The sequence below is a fragment of the Myxocyprinus asiaticus genome, chromosome 31 (genome assembly GCF_019703515.2).
Source record: "Myxocyprinus asiaticus isolate MX2 ecotype Aquarium Trade chromosome 31, UBuf_Myxa_2, whole genome shotgun sequence".
NCBI classification, from domain to species: Eukaryota; Metazoa; Chordata; class Actinopteri; order Cypriniformes; family Catostomidae; genus Myxocyprinus; species Myxocyprinus asiaticus.
The window spans coordinates 43,077,145-43,097,724 of NC_059374.1; the positions used below are offsets into that span (position 1 = coordinate 43,077,145).

At 40.6% G+C, this 20,580-nt stretch overlaps 1 protein-coding gene and 1 pseudogene across 2 annotated transcripts in view; both read left to right on the forward strand.

The window, feature by feature from the left end:
• Positions 1 to 3,519, forward strand: part of LOC127422188 (alkaline phosphatase, germ cell type-like) — a 26,570-nt pseudogene extending 23,051 nt beyond the window's left edge.
• Positions 3,336 to 20,580, forward strand: part of LOC127422618 (protein FAM131A-like) — a 25,503-nt gene continuing 8,258 nt past the window's right edge. Inside the window, exons 1-2 of one of the 2 annotated variants that reach the window (XM_051666347.1) lie at positions 3,336 to 3,520; positions 18,901 to 18,994. In XM_051666347.1, the coding sequence (XP_051522307.1) occupies positions 18,925 to 18,994 (70 nt within the window). In that variant the 5' untranslated portion in view covers positions 3,336 to 3,520; positions 18,901 to 18,924. Of the gene's footprint in view, positions 3,521 to 17,215; positions 17,353 to 18,900; positions 18,995 to 20,580 lie in introns of those variants that run through there. The other variant, XM_051666346.1, reaches the window with a different exon arrangement.

The following is a 20,580-nucleotide window of genomic DNA, read 5'->3' on the forward strand; positions in this document are numbered from 1 at the left end:
AATTCTGCACAAGAGGGACCAAGGGGACAACGTCGTCGGACGTACCGGCAGGTGGGGCGGAGTGCGAGGTGCCACAGCATATCTTAGCCATGCTGAGTCTAGGGACATCGAAGCACTTACCTGGCTCCTTGTGACCACCCCCGGAACAGCCTGGGATGGGGGACGAAGAGGCCTGTCCTCATAACCCATGGAGGCTGCCACATCGGGGGTGGCTGTGTGCCACAGCTGGGCGCTCAGGGGCGGAAAGGGCACCGGTGCCACTTGGGCGTGCGGCGAAATCAAACAAAAAGGCAACAAAAGATTTTCCACCCGGCCCTCCACCAGGGGATGGAGTGGTCTTCCTACCAGCTCCACGTGAGTGGGTTCCTTCGTCCCTGGGTTGCCCGTCTCAGGGGCGCTTCGAGGACCTCTGTGGGTTCTTCGGCGCTGGCTGGGAGACGGGTGGCGTCGGCTTCCTGCGGTGGGCTCCACACCAGGGCCGGGCCGAAGGGGTGGCAGTCACCGCAGGGGGACACCCTTGGCGACGAGCAGACAGGGTGGGGGATCTTGAGCCGTGCCGGGGCAGGATGTGCCGGATTGCCTCCGTCTGTTGCTTCACCGTCGAGAACTGCTGGGCAAAGTCCTCAACGGTGTCACCGAATAGGCCCGCCTGGGAAATGGGGGCAGCAAGGAACCGTGTCTTGTCGGCCTCGCCCATCTCGACCAGGTTGAGCCACAGGTGGCGCTCCTGGACCACTAGTGTGGCCATCGTCTGCCCGAGAGACCGTGCAGTGACCTTCGTCACCCGGAGGGCAAGGTCAGTCGCCGAGCGCAGTTCCTGCATCAAATCTGGGGGGGAACTACCCTCGTGCAGTTCTTTCAGCGCCTTGGCTTGGTGGACCTGCAGGAGAGCCATGGCGTGCAAGGCAGAGGCGGCTCGTCCAGCAGCACTGTAGGCTTTAGCCGTCAGGTATGACGTGAGCCTACAGGGCTTGGACAGGAGCTTTGGGCGTCCACGCCAGGTGGCGGCGCTCTGCGGGCATAAGTGCACCACGAGCGCCTTATCCACCGGGGGAATCGCCGTTTAGCCCTTGGCCGCCCCGCCATCGAGGGTAGTGAGAGCGGGGGAACTGCGGAGTCGGGGCCGGGCAGTGAAAGGTGCCTCCCACTACTTCGTCAGCTCCTCATGAACTTCCAGGAATAATGGCACTGGAGCGGGGCGCGGCTGTTTTGAGCGGCGCCGCAAGCCCAGAAACCAATCATCAAGCCGCGAGGGTTCAGGGGAGAGCGGAGGGTTCCACTCTAGCCCGACGCTCGCGGCCGCCCGTGAAAGCATGTCCGTCATTTCAGCATCGGCCTGTGACTGGGCGATCGTCTCCGAAGGGGGAAGCCCAGCAGAGGCTTCTGCGTCTGACTGGACAAGCCTGCTCTCCGATGCTGCGCTCGAGAGCTCATCATCTTCGTGAGCTCCGAACAAGAAGCCAGATGTGACGAGCCGGCAAACTCATCCGGAAGCCCGATTGGGGCAGATGAGTGTGCTGGGGAATAGGAGGTCCACGGGGGGATACCCGGCGGAGACAATCCCATTGGTCACCCCCAGTGCTAGCCGCGCTGGCCTCATACTCGTAGGTAGAAGGACTGAGACGGGGAGCCGCTGGGGTGGCTTGCTTTCTTACGAAAGCAAGCCGCGACCGCAACATTGCCATGGTCATGTTCTCGCAGTGAGAACATGAACCATTCACAAACGCTACCTCCGTGTGGGTCGCGCCCAGACACAAAAGACAGCGATCATGACCATCCGAAGTTGAGAGAAAACGACCGCAACCAGGAATAACACACAATTGGAAAGGCATCTTTAGAAAGACGCGTCTTTAAAAAGACGTTCTGTGTGTGCACTCTTTTAGAGAAATATACTCTTTTAGAGGGGAAAAATGCTCTTTCAGAAAATATACTTTCTAGTTTTTCTGCCAAAGCGCCCAGGGGCGTTCTCTGCAGTGCACCAGTGTAGAGGAGGGAGAAGCCGCTGAAATGCGCCGTCAGATCCAGCAGAGGTGAATGAACAGTGATATTCAACTCGATGAGCATGACCATTCGGCTCCGAAGAGAAAATCTGAATGAGTGGTTGCATACCAGCTCCTTTTATACCCGTATGTCCGGGGGAGTGGCGGGCAAATACCACTCGCCAATTTTCATTGGCCTTTTATCAAAGACCAGAGGTGTCTCGGGCTCCCAAGAGTGACCCCTAGTGTCACTACATCGCACAGTGGAACAGTGGCTTATAATCTTATTTCAGTGTGAATCCTGTCCATCACAGTCATTTTAAAATGACGTTTAGTAATGAAAGGTGGTTTAACGTGGTTCCTTGTTAGCCATAGATTGCCTATTTCAGTTCGTGGTTTATGGGGAAATAACACACTCATTGAGAAATGCAAACCATTTTTTTTTTCTTCGTTTTATTAGCTATCACTTACACTGAACACTGAATACAATATTTACATTAATTGATTCATTCAGAGATTGGCTACATGTTTTCACTCACTATTGAGCTGGAACAGTTGTAGGCATTGTTGCATTTATGTTGGTACCTATTGTACCAACTTTAGTGTTGTGTATGGAAAATGCCTGCACAAAAGAGGTGGCAAGATCACAAAAAAGTGACCTAAAACTGTCTGAAGATGTCAGACACGAACTCCATTTGAATAAATGTAACCAAATGAGTGCGATATGGTTTTGGGGGGTAGGGGTGGTAGAGGAGGATGACCTAGGTGGGGAGCACCAAGGTCAACCTCCTCTACCCCCCCCCAAACCAATGGGTGTATATATGTGTGTGTGTGTGTATGTGTGTCTGTGAATGTGTGTGTGTGTGTGTGTGTGTGTCTGTGAATGTGTGTGTGTGTGTGTGTGAAAATTATATATTGAGGTTAAACTTAAGAACAAAATTTGACACACACACACACACACACACACACACACACATTTATTTGCCTATCTGAGTAACTTTCATCGACTTTTATTGTTCTTAAATTAAGATAATTATAATTAACACAGGTTAACCGTAAACCAAACCCCTAAATAAAAAAGTGTATTTTTAATTTTTTATTATTATTCGTCTTTTATTTTATTTTTTTATTACTATTAACTTCGTGTCCCCTAAAATTGAGTGAAGTTAGGGGACATTTTTTTCAACGGTTTTGTCCTCCAAGTATGAATATGTTGTAAACATTCACACACACACCTCATCCTAAAGTGTTGTGGGCGGGGTCACAAGATCTGTCCAATCAGAGCTCGCTGTGCATCCGGTGGCTCGTTTATAAAGCTCGTTTCTGCGTGTGGATTTCAGGTCTGACTCTCCCGGTTCACGCGCTGAAGAGCAGGGCTGTTCTCCCACGGAGAGCTCTTACCAGTGTGTTTTTTCACGGGCGTGTGAACGGAACCAATCGACCAGCAAGTAACGCCAATGCACGCGAGCTCAAGCAGAGGAGCTGTCCAGCCGCCGCAGTGCTGAAACTCTCGCGTCCATCCCACTCCGCTTCACCCTGAGGTGAGCTTTAAAAATAATGCGCTTCAGCAAACCTTCAAACATATTAATATAATGCGAGCTTTGTGCAGAACAGCAGTTTAGTGTGCAAATGTTTGTGAGAACAACAGCTGAATCTGTTTGGGGGAATAGAAGTTTAGTGTGCATATGTTTTGGAGAACAGAAATGTAGTCTGTATATTTGGAGAATATTTATGTCAGTTAGGAGAGCAGTCCTTTAGTAAGCATGTTTTGGAGAAGAGCAGTTAAAGTCTGTATATAAATCTGAAGACTTTGAAGAATGAATCTGAATGTTTGGTTCACACATGTCTGGCAGAACAGCAGTTTAGTTCATATATGTTGGGGAAAACAGCAGTTTAGTCCATATATGTTGGGGAGAACAGCAGTTTAGTCCATATATTTAGGTAAAAACAACAGTTTAATCTATATTTGTTAGGGAAAACAGCGGTTTAGTCCACATATGTTGGGGAAAACAGCAGTTTAGTCCATATATGTTGGGGAAAACAGCAGATTAGTCCATATATGTTGGGGAGAACAGCAATTTAGTCCATATATGTTGGGGAGAACAGCAGTTTAGTCCATATATTTAGGTAAAAACAACAGTTTAATCTATATTTGTAAGGGAAAACAGCGGTTTAGTCCACATATTTAGGTAAAAACAACAGTTTAGTCCATATATGTTGGGGAAAACAGCAGTTTAGTCCATATATTTTGGTTAAAACAGCAGTTTAGTCCATATATTTTGGTAAAAACAGTTTAATCTATATTTGTTGGGGAAAACAGCAGTTTGGTCCATATATGTCTTGGAAAACAGCAGTTTAGTCCATATATTTAGGTAAAAACAACAGTTTAATCTATAGTTGTTAGGGAAAACAGTAGTTTAGTCCACATATGTTGGAGAGATTGAGCAGTTTAGTCCATATATTTAGGTGAAAACAGCAGTTTAGTCCATATATTTAGGTAAAAACAACAGTTTAATCTATATTTGTTGGGGAGAACAGCAGTTTAATCCATATATTTAGGTAAAAACAACAGTTTAATCTATATTTTTTGGGGAGAACAGCAGTTTAGTCCATATATTTAGGTAAAAACAACAGTTTAATCTATATTTGTTGGGGAGAACAGCAGTTTAATCCATATATTTAGGTAAAAACAACAGTTTAATCTATATTTGTTGGGGAGAACAGCAGTTTAGTCCATATATTTAGGTAAAAACAACAGTTTAATCTATATTTGTTGGGGAGAACAGCAGTTTAATCCATATATTTAGGTAAAAACAACAGTTTAATCTATATTTGTTGGGGAGAACAGCAGTTTAATCCATATATTTAGGTAAAAACAACAGTTTAATCTATATTTGTTGGGGAGAACAGCAGTTTAGTCCATATATGTTGGAGAGATGAGCAGTTTAGTCCATATATGTTGGGGAGAACAGCAATTTAGTCCATATATGTTGGGGAGAACAGCAGTTTAGTCCATATATTTAGGTAAAAACAACAGTTTAATCTATAGTTGTTAGGGAAAACAGTAGTTTAGTCCACATATGTTGGAGAGATTGAGCAGTTTACTCCATATATTTTGGTGAAAACAGCAGTTTAGTCCATATATTTAGGTAAAAACAACAGTTTAATCTATATTTGTTGGGGAGAACAGCAGTTTAATCCATATATTTAGGTAAAAACAACAGTTTAATCTATATTTGTTGGGGAGAACAGCAGTTTAGTCCATATATTTAGGTAAAAACAACAGTTTAGTCCATATATTTTGGTAAAAATAACAGTTTAATCTATATTTGTTGGGGAAAACAGCAGTTTAGTCCATATATGTCTTGGAAAACAGCAGTTTAGTCCATATATTTAGGTAAAAACAACAGTTTAATCTATAGTTGTTAGGGAAAACAGTAGTTTAGTCCACATATGTTGGAGATGAGCAGTTTAGTCCATATATGTTGGGGAGAACAGCAGTTTAGTCCATATATGTTGGGGAGAACAGCAGTTTAGTCCACATATGTTGGAGAGATGAGCAGTTAAGTCCATATATGTCAGGAAGAATAGCAGTTTAGTCCATATATTTCAGTAAAAACCACAGTTTAATCTATATTTGTTGGGGAAAACAGTAGTTTAGTCCACATATGTTGGAGAGATGAGCAGTTTAGTCCATATATGTTGGGGCAAACAGCAGTTTAGTCCATATATTTTGGTGAAAACAGCAGTTTAGTCTATATATTTCGGTAAAAACATCAGTTTAATCTATATTTGTTTGGGAAAACAGCAGTTTAGTCCACATATGTCGGTAAAAACAACAGTTTAATCTATATTTGTTGGGGAGAACAGCAGTTTAGTCCATATATGTTGGAGAGATGAGCAGTTTAGTCCATATATGTTGGGGAGAACAGCAGTTTAGTCCATATATGTTGGGGAGAACAGCAGTTTAGTCCACATATGTTGGAGAGATGAGCAGTTAAGTCCATATATGTCAGGAAGAATAGCAGTTTAGTCCATATATTTCGGTAAAAACAACAGTTTAATCTATATTTGTTGGGAAAACAGCAGTTTAGTCCATATATTTCAGTAAAAACAACAGTTTAATCTATATTTGTTGGGGAAAACAGCAGTTTAGTCCACATATGTTGGAGAGGTGAGAAGTGTAGTCCATATATGTTGGGAAAAACAGCAGTTTAGTCCATATATGTTGGGGAAAACAGCAGTTTAGTCCATATATTTTGGTGAAAACAGCAGTTTAATCCATATATTTCAGTAAAAACAACAGTTTAATCTATATTTGTTGGAGAGATGAGCAGTTTAGTCCATATATGTTGGAGAGATAAGCAGTTTAGTCCATATATGTTGGAGAGATGAGCAGTTTAGTTCATATATGTGGGGAAAAACAGCAGTTTAGTTCATATATGTGGGGGAAAACACAGTTTAGTCCACAAATGTTGGAGAGATGAGCAGTTTAGTCCATATATTTTGGAGAGATGAGCAGTTTAGTTTATATATGTGGGGGAAAACAGCAGTTTAGTTCATATATGTGGGGGAAAACAGCAGTTTAGTTCATATATGTTGGGGAGAACAGCAGTTTAGTCCACATACACTGCCTGGCCAAAAAAAAAAAAAGTCACCATTTGGATTTAAATAAGCAGATACTTAAGAGCCAATGATTTGATCATTATTGCAGTGATTAATATGTTTCAGCTGGCAACAGTTCTATTAACCCTAACTGATGCAATGTGTAGCTTCTCATTTCTTAAACAACCATGTCAGAAGATGTATCCCGTGGTCGTAGAAAAGATGTTACTGTGTTTCAGAAGGGGCAAATTATTGGCCTGCATCAAGCAAAGAAAACAACTAAGGAGATTGCTGAAATCACTGGAATTGGGTTAAGAACTGTCCAACGCATTATTAAAACCTGGAAGGATAGTGGTGAACCGTCAATTTCACGGAAGAAATATGGTCGTAAAAAAATCTTGAATGATCGTGATCGGAGATCACTAAAACACTAGAAGTCACATCGTAAAAAATCGACAGTAGAACTCACGGAGCATTAAGAGCATTTCCACACACACAATGAGACGAGAACTTACAGGATTGGGACTAAACAACTGTGTACCCACAAGAAAGCCACTTGTTAGTGAGGCTAATTGGAAAAAACATTTTGCTAGGGAGCATAAATATTGGACTGTGGAGTGATGGATAAAGGTCATGTGGTCTGATGAGTCCAGATTTACCCTATCCCAAAGCGATGTGCATGTCAGGGTAAGAAGGGAAGCACATGATGCACCCGTCATGCATAATGCCCACTGTACAGGCCTCTGGAGGCAGTGTTATGATCTGGGGCTGCTTCAGTTGGTCAGGTCTAGGCTCAGCAAAGTTATGTGGCAATAAAATGAAGTCAGCTGACTACCTGAAGGTACTGAATGACCAGGTTATCCCATCAATGGATTTTTTTCTTCCCTGACGGCATGGGCATATTCCAGCATGACAATGCCAAGATTAATCAGGCTCAAATTGTGAAAGAGTGGTTCAGGGAGCATGAGGAATCATTTTCACACATGAATTGGCCACCACAGAGTTCTGACCCCATTGAAAGTCTTTGGGATGTGCTGGAGAAGACTTTATGGGTTCGACTCTCCCGTCATCAATACAAGATCTCAGCCAACAATGAATGCAAGTCTGGATGGAAATAAATGTTGTGACATTGCATAAGGTTGTCGAAACAATGCCATGACGAACGCACACTGTAATCAAAGCTAAAGGCGGTCCATTGAAATATTAGAGTATGCAACTCTTTTTTTTTTTTTGTTTTTTTTTTTTTTTTTTGTTGGCCAGGCAGTGTATGCTGGAGAGAACAGCAGTTTAATCTGCTTATGTTTGGCAGAACAGTGATAGGGTTTTTCTACCACCCCACAACAGCGCAGGACTTGAGTTGTGAAACGAGAGCATGAAGGAGAGGGAAGGCTACTCAAGCTCTTCCCTGATCTCACAACATATATACAGATTAAATTAGTTAATGGTTCATAATTTACCATGTAATTACAAGGAGCATAGGCTGTGTCGCCTCCAGAATGGCAGTAGGTGAGAATCTCACCCTCTGTTTCCTTCTCAGATCATGAAAAACAGGCGAGAACAGAGTGTATATGGGAAACCTGATCCTGCGGACTGCAGCCCACACACACTTCTGATGTAGAGTGCAGAAACTGCAGGCTTTTTTTTTTCAGAGTGCTTGCGAGTGCATGCCTGCTGGTCTGTGGTGTGTGTGAGCCGATTGCAGTGCTTGTTCTCAGGATAATCGCACCAGATTACGGAAGGTTTCTCGCTTTGGAGACACTGAATGTGGCAGCTGCATTACAACTGCTTCAGTGGCCGTTTATCACTCTGTATATCCTCTCCTCTATCACAGATCGGGTTACAGTAGGACAGTTTTGGTTCATTGTATGTGAGACGGGGTGAGGCAGTCATGCAGCATGTAAACACAGTAACTGTATGCGTGAAACACACTGCGTCTTCATCCCTGTCATAGTTTACAGCATGTGAATGACAAGTGCAGCTATTTAACCTTTAGAACACATACGTTAAATAAATTAACCACCCTAGAATGTGCCAGAAATGATAACATTAAATATATTTTAATGTTAGGTGTGTTTGCATACGTAGCTGCTTATATGTACACAAAGTTTGAGGACTAAACTGTCACCAGAATTTGTCTGAATCTGTAAAAAACTAAATTTGGGGACATTCTCATTTGGGAAAACTAGTCATAAGTACAATATATTTATTTATTTATTTTATTAAAGAAATGCAACAACAAAAAAAGCTGTCAGGTTTGGGTTAGTCTATAGAAATTATAATTGGCTTTATAATATTAAATAAAACATTTTTTTATCCAAACATGAACATTAATTTTCACATTGTCTATATGTATTTACATATATACTGTAGAATTTTTTTCTACCCACTTATGGAAACTAGGGGTATTAATGCAAACTCCCTCTTGTTATGAAACACTAAATGTAAAAGCAATTAGTTCACATAATCAAAAACACCTTAATTAAGAAATTCTTGGAATGTCAGAAGAAAAGACCACTTCAGGTGAAAAGCAAGCCAATAGCCAAATAACTGGACACCCATATATGTGTTTTAGGGTTATTGCTATGACCGCATATACATTTAATCATTTATACATCATGTGATCTTTGAGCTGGACTGCAGTTGAGCATTTCTCTGCCTGATAATGCATTTCCAGGTCTTCTCGCATGTCCGTACAAGAAATGAGAACGGAAAAAACTAAATCCAATGTCATTCCGCTTCAAGAGTCCCAAACAAACTACCTCAGATTTATTTTCACCACCACGTTTATTAAACTTGTGCTGTAATTATTAATGACATATCAGGATACCGGGCCATTCAAAACCCGCACACGCCATTACTTCTGGGGCCGCACACAGTAAGCACGAGCCGTCGAGATCTGTCCCGTTAATTGCCAATAAACGGACCGGTTAAGGCTTGGCATGCTCACTGCGACAGGAGAGATAACGTGCTGATCGAGTTTAATCATGTCTTTTGTTTGCTGCCACATTTATCTGTAAAGAATTAACTGGTTTAATAATTAAGACCCCTTGAAATCCAATTTTTTAAAGAGTTTTGCTGCTTTTCATTCATGTCTATGAGCTCTTAAGCCCTCTTTAAGCTAATGTACTTCTATTAACCTTAACCTTAAGCATATGTAAAATTAACCTCAAGCATATGTACACAACTTAAAACCGTTCAATATACAGGTGATTCTTCAACTTCGGGCAATTTCATGTCCCAGGGGTTGATTTTTATTAAAACTTTTTGTTATAACGTCACATTAAAACTGAGTTAGATACTTTTTACCAGACCTTCATCTTTTATTGTTGGTACTTTTCAAATGTCTTTTAAGTATTGATTTGTTAGTTGTTTTGTTTCAGACATTTAGTATTAAACTATGAAAATGCATTATAAAAATACAAATTATTACATGTTTAAAACTATAATAATCTGAACAAAGAGTGAAATAAACATGAAACATTTCAATATTTATTGTGTGAAAATTATTTCTATCATTTTGTGAAAAATTACGAAACATTTCAGAAGTTAGTGAAACTTGTTAACCAAGTGGACAGAAGTGTCAGTGAAGAGCATGCTTGAGATGAAATATGAGACAAAACAAAGAAAAATCAAGAGAAATATCGCTTGTGAGCAGAATTGGGTGTCATTTCAAATCAAGCTGCAATTTGACTAAATTATGCAAAAAGTTATTAATGAATTGTGTGTATATAGGATACATAAAATATTACCTATGAAATTAATCTTAGCAAGACAAAAGAGTTGGCTATTTTATTTCAAAAACATTAAAAAGCATCATTTGTGCACTTGCTCTGACACACAGAGCCTTGGTGCTCATGTGGACAATACAAGTCGAATCTGGTTTGCAACATTGCCTGAACCCGTTCCCCCCTCCTCATTTTCTGTCCTACAGTATATCTCACTGTCCCTTCTATAAGAGTGGCTAATAGGAGCTGTGGAGGAAAATGACATCAGCTTTGACCTGAGAAGTACAATGTTTTATAAATAATACTGTGATATGGATAGACAGGGACAGAATATTCGTTTCACTACAGTTATCAGGACAAGGACAGGAAGGAAGTTCATAAAAACGGTTCATTGTGAAAGGTAAAAGACAAACGCCGCTTAGAGGTTACACACACACACAGACTCCTATTGAGTTTAAGTGAGGTCACACCGTGAGTGGTGTTCTGGAGCCGTGGCCTGGTGTGGGCCAGACACCTGAGGGATTTGGGGTATATTTACCCCTGAAGTGCTCTACGTACAGTACACTAGAGGGTATTTTTCAGGTAATTTTATGGCTCTCATCAGGCGGTCTTGATTTGTTTATGGGCAACTCAACTTGATCTAAGTGTCCGTAAAATCATGAAGGTGACTCAGAAAACACTCTGTTGATTTTATGCAGGGAAGCACGGATGGACAGACAGACAGACAGACATACTCATTCTATTCATCTATCTGTCTGACTGTCTGCCTGTCCATCCGTGCTTCCCTGCATAAAATCCACAGAGTGTTTTCTGAGTCACCTTCATGGTTTTATGGACACTTTTCTGACAGGCAGACAGACAGATAGATAGATAGATAGATAGAATGAGACAGACAGACAGACAGAACGAGATAGACAGATAGATAGACAGAGAGAGACAGAACGAGACAGACTAGACAGAGAGGTAGACAGACAGATAGTTAGAATGAGACAGACAGACAGATAGATAGACAGACATACAGACGATAGATAGATAGAAAGACAGACAGACAGACAGATAGATACCCAATTTGGCATGCCCAAATCCCAATGTGCTCTAAGTCCTCGTGGTGGCGTAGTGACTCGCCTCAATCCGGGTGGCGGAGGACGAATCTCAGTTGCCTCCGCATCTGAGACTGTCAATCCGCGCATCTTATCACGTGGCTTGTTGAGCGCGTTACCGCGGAGACCTAGCATGTGTGGAGGCTTCATGCTATTCTCCACAGCATCCACGCACAATTCACCATGCACCCCACCAAGAGCGAGAACCACATTATAGCAACAATGAGGAGGTTACCCCATGTGACTCTACCCTCCCTAGCAACCAGGCCAATTTGGTTGCTTAGGAAGCCTAACTGGAGTCACTCAGCACGCCCTGGATTCAAACTTGCAGCTCCAGGTGTGGTGGTCAGCGACTTTACTCGCTGAGCTACCCAGACCCCCCCACCTGGATGTGTTCTTGACAGGTTTCGTGAGATTCACTCATTAAGTTAAATGGTGCTAGTTAGAGAAATGAACACCAGCGCCAGAGTCCAGTATGAAAGAGTTGTCAGTGTGTCTGTCTTCATGTATCAGGCTGTATTTCACCACATAGGTCAAACAATGAGTCTCATTAGTGAAGATCTTTGAGATCGGGTGAGACACAGACATCTGAGCCCGGGGTGTAAACACAGGGTGTAAACGGGTTCATGGGAGACACAGTTCAGCGGTGCAGGGGAGCAGGAGCCCCTCAGGACTGTAACCTTACACCCCTCAACTATCTCTCTCAGTTTAAATCTAAAACACACACACACACACTCTAATACACATCAGTTTAAGATGTTCATAGAAACCCATGTAATGTTAGATATGAAGAGATCTTCTGGGGTGAATCTTGGGAATAACAGAACCAGGTCATACCTGATCTCGAAATAAAAAAAACTCACACAGTCTTATGACATCTGAACACTTTGGTTGCTTCAGCAATTGCGTTCTTCATCTCACATTTGCTTTTTATGCCACTATTGGTTAGGTTTAGGTTTCACCTCAGAACTGCTTTGTTATGTGTACTGAACCATAAATCATTCTGCAAAAATGTTGCTACAGTCACGTCATTTTAATGAGGTCAGGGTAAATCTATAGCCTAGAATCTGTTGTGTTGAACGGCATTGTTGTTCTTTCCAAACGTAAAGAATTTTCCATACTCAACTTGTGCTCTTGCTGGTGGAAGTGTTGAATCGGGGCATGTACTGTAAATATTTCCACTCATGCACACAGGAAATGATGTCACCTGTGGCGTGTGCATTAAGCTTCACCTGAGGGAGCGTGACATTTGACTCCGCCGGTGCATGCATGTGAGGCCCCTCTGCGGCACTGATCCGTTTGAGCCCTGTGTGTCTGTGACGTGCAAGTGACTCAATCAAGATAACAGATCAGAGATGAATGAGGAAAAAATAAAAGAGAAAAGAGAATAATACATGAATGGAAGAAACGGCATAAAAAATGCTCTGTGGTAAATTCACGAAGAATGAATTGCGTCGCTAATCACGTAGTTTATTTACATGTGCTGTCTGTATTGTTTTAGCTCCGATTCTCTAAAAAGAATTATGCTAATTAGATAATGTCAGTTTTAAATCTTGTATGTCAGTTCTGAACACTAAGTTGTGGGTCTTGCATACTTGTTTACCACTGTGATCCAGACACCTGAATCTAAATGTCAAAAGTTTGCCTGACTCCACTGTGCGTCTGGATATTTGCAAGGTTATAACACTGTTCTCGATCGTTGGATGACTTATCGAATCAAGCCCAATGTTTTTGTATGTTCAGATGGCAAATGGAGGAAAAGTCACACCAAGTCTTGTACTGCTCAGATAAAGGAAACCATATTTATTAAACGAGGAAAATTTGTTCGGTCAATAATGACCGAATAACATTGGAGGGTTAAAACTAAAGTACTAAATGTGCTACAGCTGTTTAGTGAATTTGCCACTAATTGTAAAAATCTTGCATCTTGACTGCATGATAATGCATGAGAACATTTCACAAAAAGTTTGTAAGGTTTATAATTTTAAATCAATACATATATCAGGGGTGGATCTAGGGGAGGGGCCACAGGGGCAATCTGATTTGCCCCTTCAGTGCCCCTACCCTGGAAAAGCATTCGTCAAAAAACCCCAAAAGTGACTGGTGTCACTAGCGCAAAGCCCGAATGTCCAAGCAACATCATGTCTGCAAGTACAGCATACTGTTTTGACGGAAACATTTGTGTGAATTACAGTAGATCTCGCACCAGGAGCGCTGTGTTAAAGGAAGTTTAACTTATACGTCTCGAGACCCCTGTGTATTGCTGCCTGTTTCTCACTGCGAGCAAAAGCATCAACATGCAGTGACACAAAAGAGAAGTACATATCTGAAGCACAGTTAAACAGGTACTGCACTACAATGTTGCGTGTGTAGATCAGGGCCGTAACCGCCATAGACACTGAGGGGGACATGCCCACCCCCCCCCCCAATATTCATAGTAGTGGTCTACTGATATGGGTTTTTTCCATGGTTGATTATTAAATTATTACATTGGTCCTCCCCCCCCAATCCTGAATATGTGTTTACATCCTTGGTTTAGATTAAATATCAACTGTATCTGGTAGAAACAGTGCGCCTGTTTTCGTCATGCTTTCTTTACGCACTTTATTATGGGGTTTATTATCATGCAGTAACACACTGGCTTAGTGATTGATGTATGTCCTCATGAAAACATCTCCAAACAGAAGTGATCACAGGAGACACCTTTGAACAACCAGGTTGCACAAACCCATCGGAAAGCTTAAAAGGACACTTCACCCAAAAATGAAAATTCTCTCATCATTTACTCACCCTCATGTCATCCCAGATTTTGCAGAACAAAAATGAAGATTTTTAGAAGAATATTTCAACTCTGTAGGTCCTTACAATGCAAGTGAATGGTGACCAGAACATAAAGGCAGCATAAAAGACTCCAGTGGTTTAATCCATGTCTTCAGAAGTGATATGATAGGTGTGGGTGAGAAACAGATCAATATTTAAGTCCTTTTTTACTATAAATCTCCACTTTCACTTTTACATCTGAAAGTCACATGTGGTGCCTCTTTAGTTTCACTTCCACATCTGAAAGTGAAAGTGGAGATTTAGAGTAAGAACCGCTCCTGATAACTCCTGTAGAATTGATGGTTATTAAATAACTTGATCAGAGTATGTAGAAGATATAATAAAATTATGCATTTGCTGATAAGTTTGTTTTTACATTCTTGATTTGCATTGAAATTGTGCAATTATGTGAGAAGAAACAAAACCTCCGGTTTGTGTCGGAGTTCGGTTGTTTATTTTTTAAATAATGAACATCAAATGCACCTTATTACAAGACTACTTGTCAAATAAATAAATAAATAAATAAATAAATGGACATGAAACATTGATTTGAGTGTAAACTATTTCATTAGCTTACTTGTAGAGATCGCAGAGTGATATGAGAAGCAGAAAAGATGGCTCAGATACCCGGATGAGCGGTCTGATACATCGATGTGCGCAGACCGCTAGATGGCGCCATTGACCAATCAGAAACGAGTATTCCAGGCAGCCATGTTAAATAATGTTGATTGCCACAAAAACGAATTTTGACTCGTCAATCCTTTATTTAAAAAAGTAATTTTTACAGTAACATTAAGGCATTTACAATGGAAGTGAATGGACCCAGTCCATTTACATTAAAATACACTCAGTTTCAAAAGATGTAAACATTATATATGTTAAATTGATTTTAGTGTGATAAAACCTCTTACTAACCTGTTCTGTGTAACATTATATTGAATATTGCAACTTTGTTCTCATGACTACCAAAGCCTTTAATCCTGGTATTGGATATAACTTTACACAGATAAATTAAGTATGCAATTTTATCACATCAAAATCATGTTAATGTGTGTAATGTTTATGTCGTGTGGACATACTTTTTTTTTTCTCCCAATTTGGAATTCCCAAATAAGTCCTCGTGGTGGCGTAGTGACTCGCCTCAATCCGGGTGTCGGAGGATGAATCTCAGTTGCCTCCGCGTCTGAGACCATTAATCCGCGCATCTTATCACATGACTTGTTGAGCGCGTTACCGCGGAGACGTAGCGCGTGTCGAGGCTTCGTGCTATTCTCCGCGGCATCCACGCACAACTCTCCACATGCCCCCACCGAGAGTGAGAACCACATTATAGCAACCACGAGGAGGTTACCCCATGTGACTCTACCCTCCCTAGCCTCCCTAGCAACCGGGCCAATTTGGTTGCTTAGGAGACCTGGCTGGAGTCACTCAGCATGCCCTGGATTCAAACTCGCGACTCCAGGTGTGATAGTCAGCGTCAATACTCGCTGAGCTACCCAGGCCCCCCCTGTGTGGACATAAACTAAGTGTATTTTTTGGAATTTACTTCCATTGTAAGCGCTTTACTGTAACTGTGATTTGTGCTTTTTTTTTTTTAAATAAACAAGGGACGAGTCTAAATATTTTTTTTTTATGAATAACTATTTTGTCTAAATATTTTTTATTTATATTATTTATAAAAAAACGATTTTTTCTAAATATTATTTTTTTTTTTGATGAAAATGTATTGTGTCGAAATTATTTTTATTTTTTTGTGGTAATCAACATTATGCCACAAATGCTGTCGATAAAGCTTCATTTGTACTGAACTCGGAACATTCCTTTAATGTTGTTAGATATATGCTTAAAACAAGAAATGTGGTGAGAAAAAAATAAACTAAATTCAAGATATATTCTCTGAGAAGTCTTCATGTCTTATGAAATGTAATTCTTGGATGTTTTACCACAGTGCATATCTGAGCTGATTAGGATGAGTTTCTAACTGAAATGTGCGATTCAGCATACGAAGCAGAAAATTATTTTCTTAGCCTTTTCTCGCCTTTATAATGACCTAATTAACGCACGTGTCCAAGTCTTTAGCGAGCCATTTCTGCTCTTATTTCCTTGCTCTGAGTTTCATAAAATGTTCACTAGTTACTTTTCTAATCATTCAGAGTGATTAGCAATTCATTCTTAATGTTGTTTTTCAAATGGAATCCACGGTCTCACTTCAGTAGTGTGTTTTGCCTTTGACTTAATGTAATTTAACAGCCTCATACAGTAAATTAATTTACAGGGTGTAAAAGGGGTTTACCGCACAAAACCACAATATCACAAGAGTTGTTTGTCCTGGGCTCTGGAGTTCAGTCTTTGTTTGACAGCGACACTGAATATTCAACAGTTAGTTCTGGTCCTCTAATCTGATTGGACCAGCAGTATTTCAAGGGGATGTGGGTATAGGACGTCAACTAACACAAACAAGCGGAGTGAAGCATCCCAGTGTTTTATAGGATATATCAGCACTCTTGTAACACAGCTTGTCCAATCAGATTAGAGGACCGGAACCAACTGTTGTATAAGTAGTTAATTTCAGCATATACCAATACATTTTCAAAATCAAAAGTTGTACATGTTAACATTAGTTAATGCATTATGAACTAGGATAGACTGATAATACTACACTTTTTATAATAACAAATGAAACCTTATTGTATCTGGCATGTTGCAACTCCTTGTGTTCAACAAGCTGTGCACGTGTGAATGTGATGTTGGTAACACTTTATTTGAATGTGCCCTTGTTACACATATTGCATGCATTTACTATAGTAATAACAGTCAATTACACTAAACCAAACCCTTACCCTAACCGTGATGTTTGCATGTGTTCAAAGACAGAAAGAGAGAGAGAGAGAGAGAGAGAGTTAACCCATCATCAGATGTGGTGCATGTGACGTCACACGTGCATCCAGCCCGCCGTATCCTTAGAGAAATCGTTCCATGCTGACGGGTTGCTATAGAGATGCTCGTTTCCTACCAAGTTCCAGCGGAATAGCGGGGTGCGCGCGCGACGTGGCATGTCTGCGGACAGACTCCATGGAGAAGCTCCTGTTCCTGTGCGGCGCGAGCGGCGAGCCGGCGACCGCGGTATCAATATTCAGCATTTCTGCCCGTTTCGCTGTTGCATGCATGCGCGCGCGCCTGTGTCTGTGTGTATGTGCTTGCACGTTTGTATTAGTGCTTGTGTTAAAGCAGTGAGTCAGATGGTGTGAATGTATAATGTATTTGTGATGCACATTATCAGTGCTTTTGCGCGCGTGTTGCTGCTCGGTGCTGAAGCGCAGGACCCGTGGGGCGCGTGCTCCCGTTCACCGGTAGATCTGTGGGTTTGTGGGTCTCGGTAATGATATGCATGTGAATTCCACCCTCACAAAGAGACAGATGAGAGAAACACACGTAGCTCATCGTGTCGACATGTTCTTGTTCGAAGCGCGCGTGCAAACGGCCTTTCTTTCCCTCGTGCTTAATTACCGTGTGTTTGCCGTTACCAAACCTTTCTCTCTCTCTCTCTCTCTTATTCTCTGCATTCTATTCTGATTATGTTTTATTCTCTTCTGCTCTATTCTACTATGGTATTTTGTTGTTTTACTCTGTTCTATTCTTTTGCATTCTACTCTACTGTTCTTTATTCTATTCTTTTATTCTATTTACACTATTATATTCTGCTCAGTTCAGTGGGTGTGCGAGCTCTAGTTGATGTCTTATTGCATGAGTCTTATTGAGATAACAAGTTTCAGCAGATCTGAAATTAAGACACTCTGCTGTAAGATGTTCATTGAATTTGTGTTGTTCTCCAGGGATTGAGCTCTTCTTTAGGGAGTAATCTCAGCTCTGTGTTCACTAGAGCATCAAACAAAGCTCTCTATGTCTGCAGCGTGTGTGTGTGTGTGTGTAAACTGCAGACCATTACGGTGTTATTACCTGGAGCTCATGTAGGGAATTATCATGGCATATCTCGTGGTTGTCGAGAGCTCTCAGGAACAGCGCTTGCATGTCTTCATTTAAATATATATCAGCTGCTATTTTGCCACCAGCTTCATTGACTGTGCCATGACAAAAACACACCTGTGATCTTACACACACCAGCGGGCAGTGTTTGTGTGTGAATGAACTGCTGTCTGTATTTGACTGATTCCATCACTGTCTACTCTACTCCACTCAATATTCTATTCTATTCATGTGTTCTGTTCTGTTGTTATTTTTTCAATATTTATTACATTTTGTTTTATTCTTAGATATAAATGATACCTCAAATCATGTGTCTTGTTGAGGAGAGATGTGCTGTTTCTTTATTAAGAAATCAGACGTCTCCTGGCAGACAATAAATTGGGTGACTTACTCTGAGGGAGGAATCTGAGCCATATCTAAAGTGCAGAATCTCTATCTTTGGCCAATAAACAGCTTCCTAACAACACACTTAAAAACACCCAAAACACTTTAGCAACTCACGATTCCAGGGGTGGTATTCAGCGTCAATACTCGCTGAGCTACCCATGCCCTCATTGTAATGTAATTCTACCAATTTCCAAATATCACAGAATACTGACTAAAGACTGCAATGAAAATCTGTTGTTTTGTTTGTACTTTGACTTTTTGAGCTCTTGCTGACAACAATGTTTTGTTGTCTTCTCTCAGGTAAATGTTGACGAAAACAACGACATGTTACCAAAATCCAGACGAGCTCTCACCATTCAAGAGATCGCAGCGCTGGCTAGATCTTCACTTCACGGTAAACACACAACACAAATAATTACAATATTAACCATAATCATTTTTTTTTTCATTTTAGTTTTCATTAAAATAATTAAATAAGTTTTGTCAAATGGGCAGTATTTTGGATTAAAGCACATAAAATGAATTTTTTTTAAATCAGTTTTGCTATTTTGTTATTTTGTTGTTGTTGTTTCAAATAGACATTTCGTCAGAATTTTGTTTTGCTTTTCCGTTTTGTTCTTGGTGTGGATAGACCTTTCATCAGCGTTTTGTTTTGTTCCTGTTGTAACTAGACCTTACACCAGGGTATTGTTTTGCTTTTTAATTTAGTTCTTGATGTGAATAGACCTTTTGTCAGCATTTCATTTGTCTTTGTTTAGTTCTTGATGTGAGTAGACCTTTTGTCAGCAATTCGTTTGTCTTTCGGTTTAGTTCTTGATGTGAGTAGACCTTTTGTCAGCGTTTAATTTTGCTTTTTCATTTAGTTCTTGAAGTGAGTAGACCTTTTGTCAGCATTTCATTTGTCTTTGTTTAGTTCTTGATGTGAGTAGACCTTTTGTCAGCATTTAATTTTGCTTTTTCGTTTAGTTCTTGGTGCGAGTAGACGTTTTGTCAGCATTTTGTTTTACATTTCTGTTTAGTTCTGGTTGTGAATAGACCTTTCATCAGCAATTTGTTTGTCTTTCTGTTTAGTTCTTGATGTGAATAGACCTTTTGTCAGCATTTCGTTTTACATTTCTGTTTAGTTCTTGTTGTGAATAGACCTTTCATCAGCAATTTCGTTTGTCTTTCTGTTTAGTTCTTGATGTGAGTAGACCTTTTGTCAGCATTTCGTTTTGCTTTTTCGTTTAGTTCTTGGTGTGAGTAGACCTTTTGTCAGCATTTCGTTTTGCTTTTTCGTTTAGTTCTTGGTGTGAGTAGACCTTTCGTCAGCATTTCATTTTGCTTTTCTGTTTCATTCTTGATGTGAATAAATCTTTCAGCAGCATTTCGTTTTACCTTTTCGTTGAGTTCTTGATGTAAGTAGACCTTTTGTCAGGATTCGTTTTGCTTTTTTGTTTCGTTCTTGTGTGAATAGACTTTTCATCAGCATTTCATTTTGCTTTTCCGTTTTGTTCCTGGTGTGTATAGACCTTTCTGCAGCATTTTCTTTTGCCTTTCTGTTCAGTTCTTGCCATGAGTAGACCTTTTGTCAGTTCTTCATTTTGTTTTTTATTTCATTCTTGTGTGAATAGACTTTTTATCAGCATTTCATTTTACTTTTACGTATCCTTCTTGGTTTGAATAGATCTGTCAGCATCATTTAGTTTTTGCTTTCTGTTTTGTTCTTGTTGTGACAACCTTTTATCAGCTTTTTGTTTTTCTTTTGTTCTGTTTTCTGTTGTGACAAGGCCGCTTGTCAGGGTTTTGTTTAGCTTTTTCATTTCATTCTTGTTGTGAATAGACCTTTCATCCGCATTTTGTGTAGCATTTTTTTTTATTTGTTTATTCTTGTCTGAATAGACTTTTCGGCAGCATTTTGTTTTACTTTTCCGTTTCGTTCTTGGTGTGAACAGACCTTTCATCTGCATTTTGTGTAGCTTTTCTGTTTAGCTCTTGGTG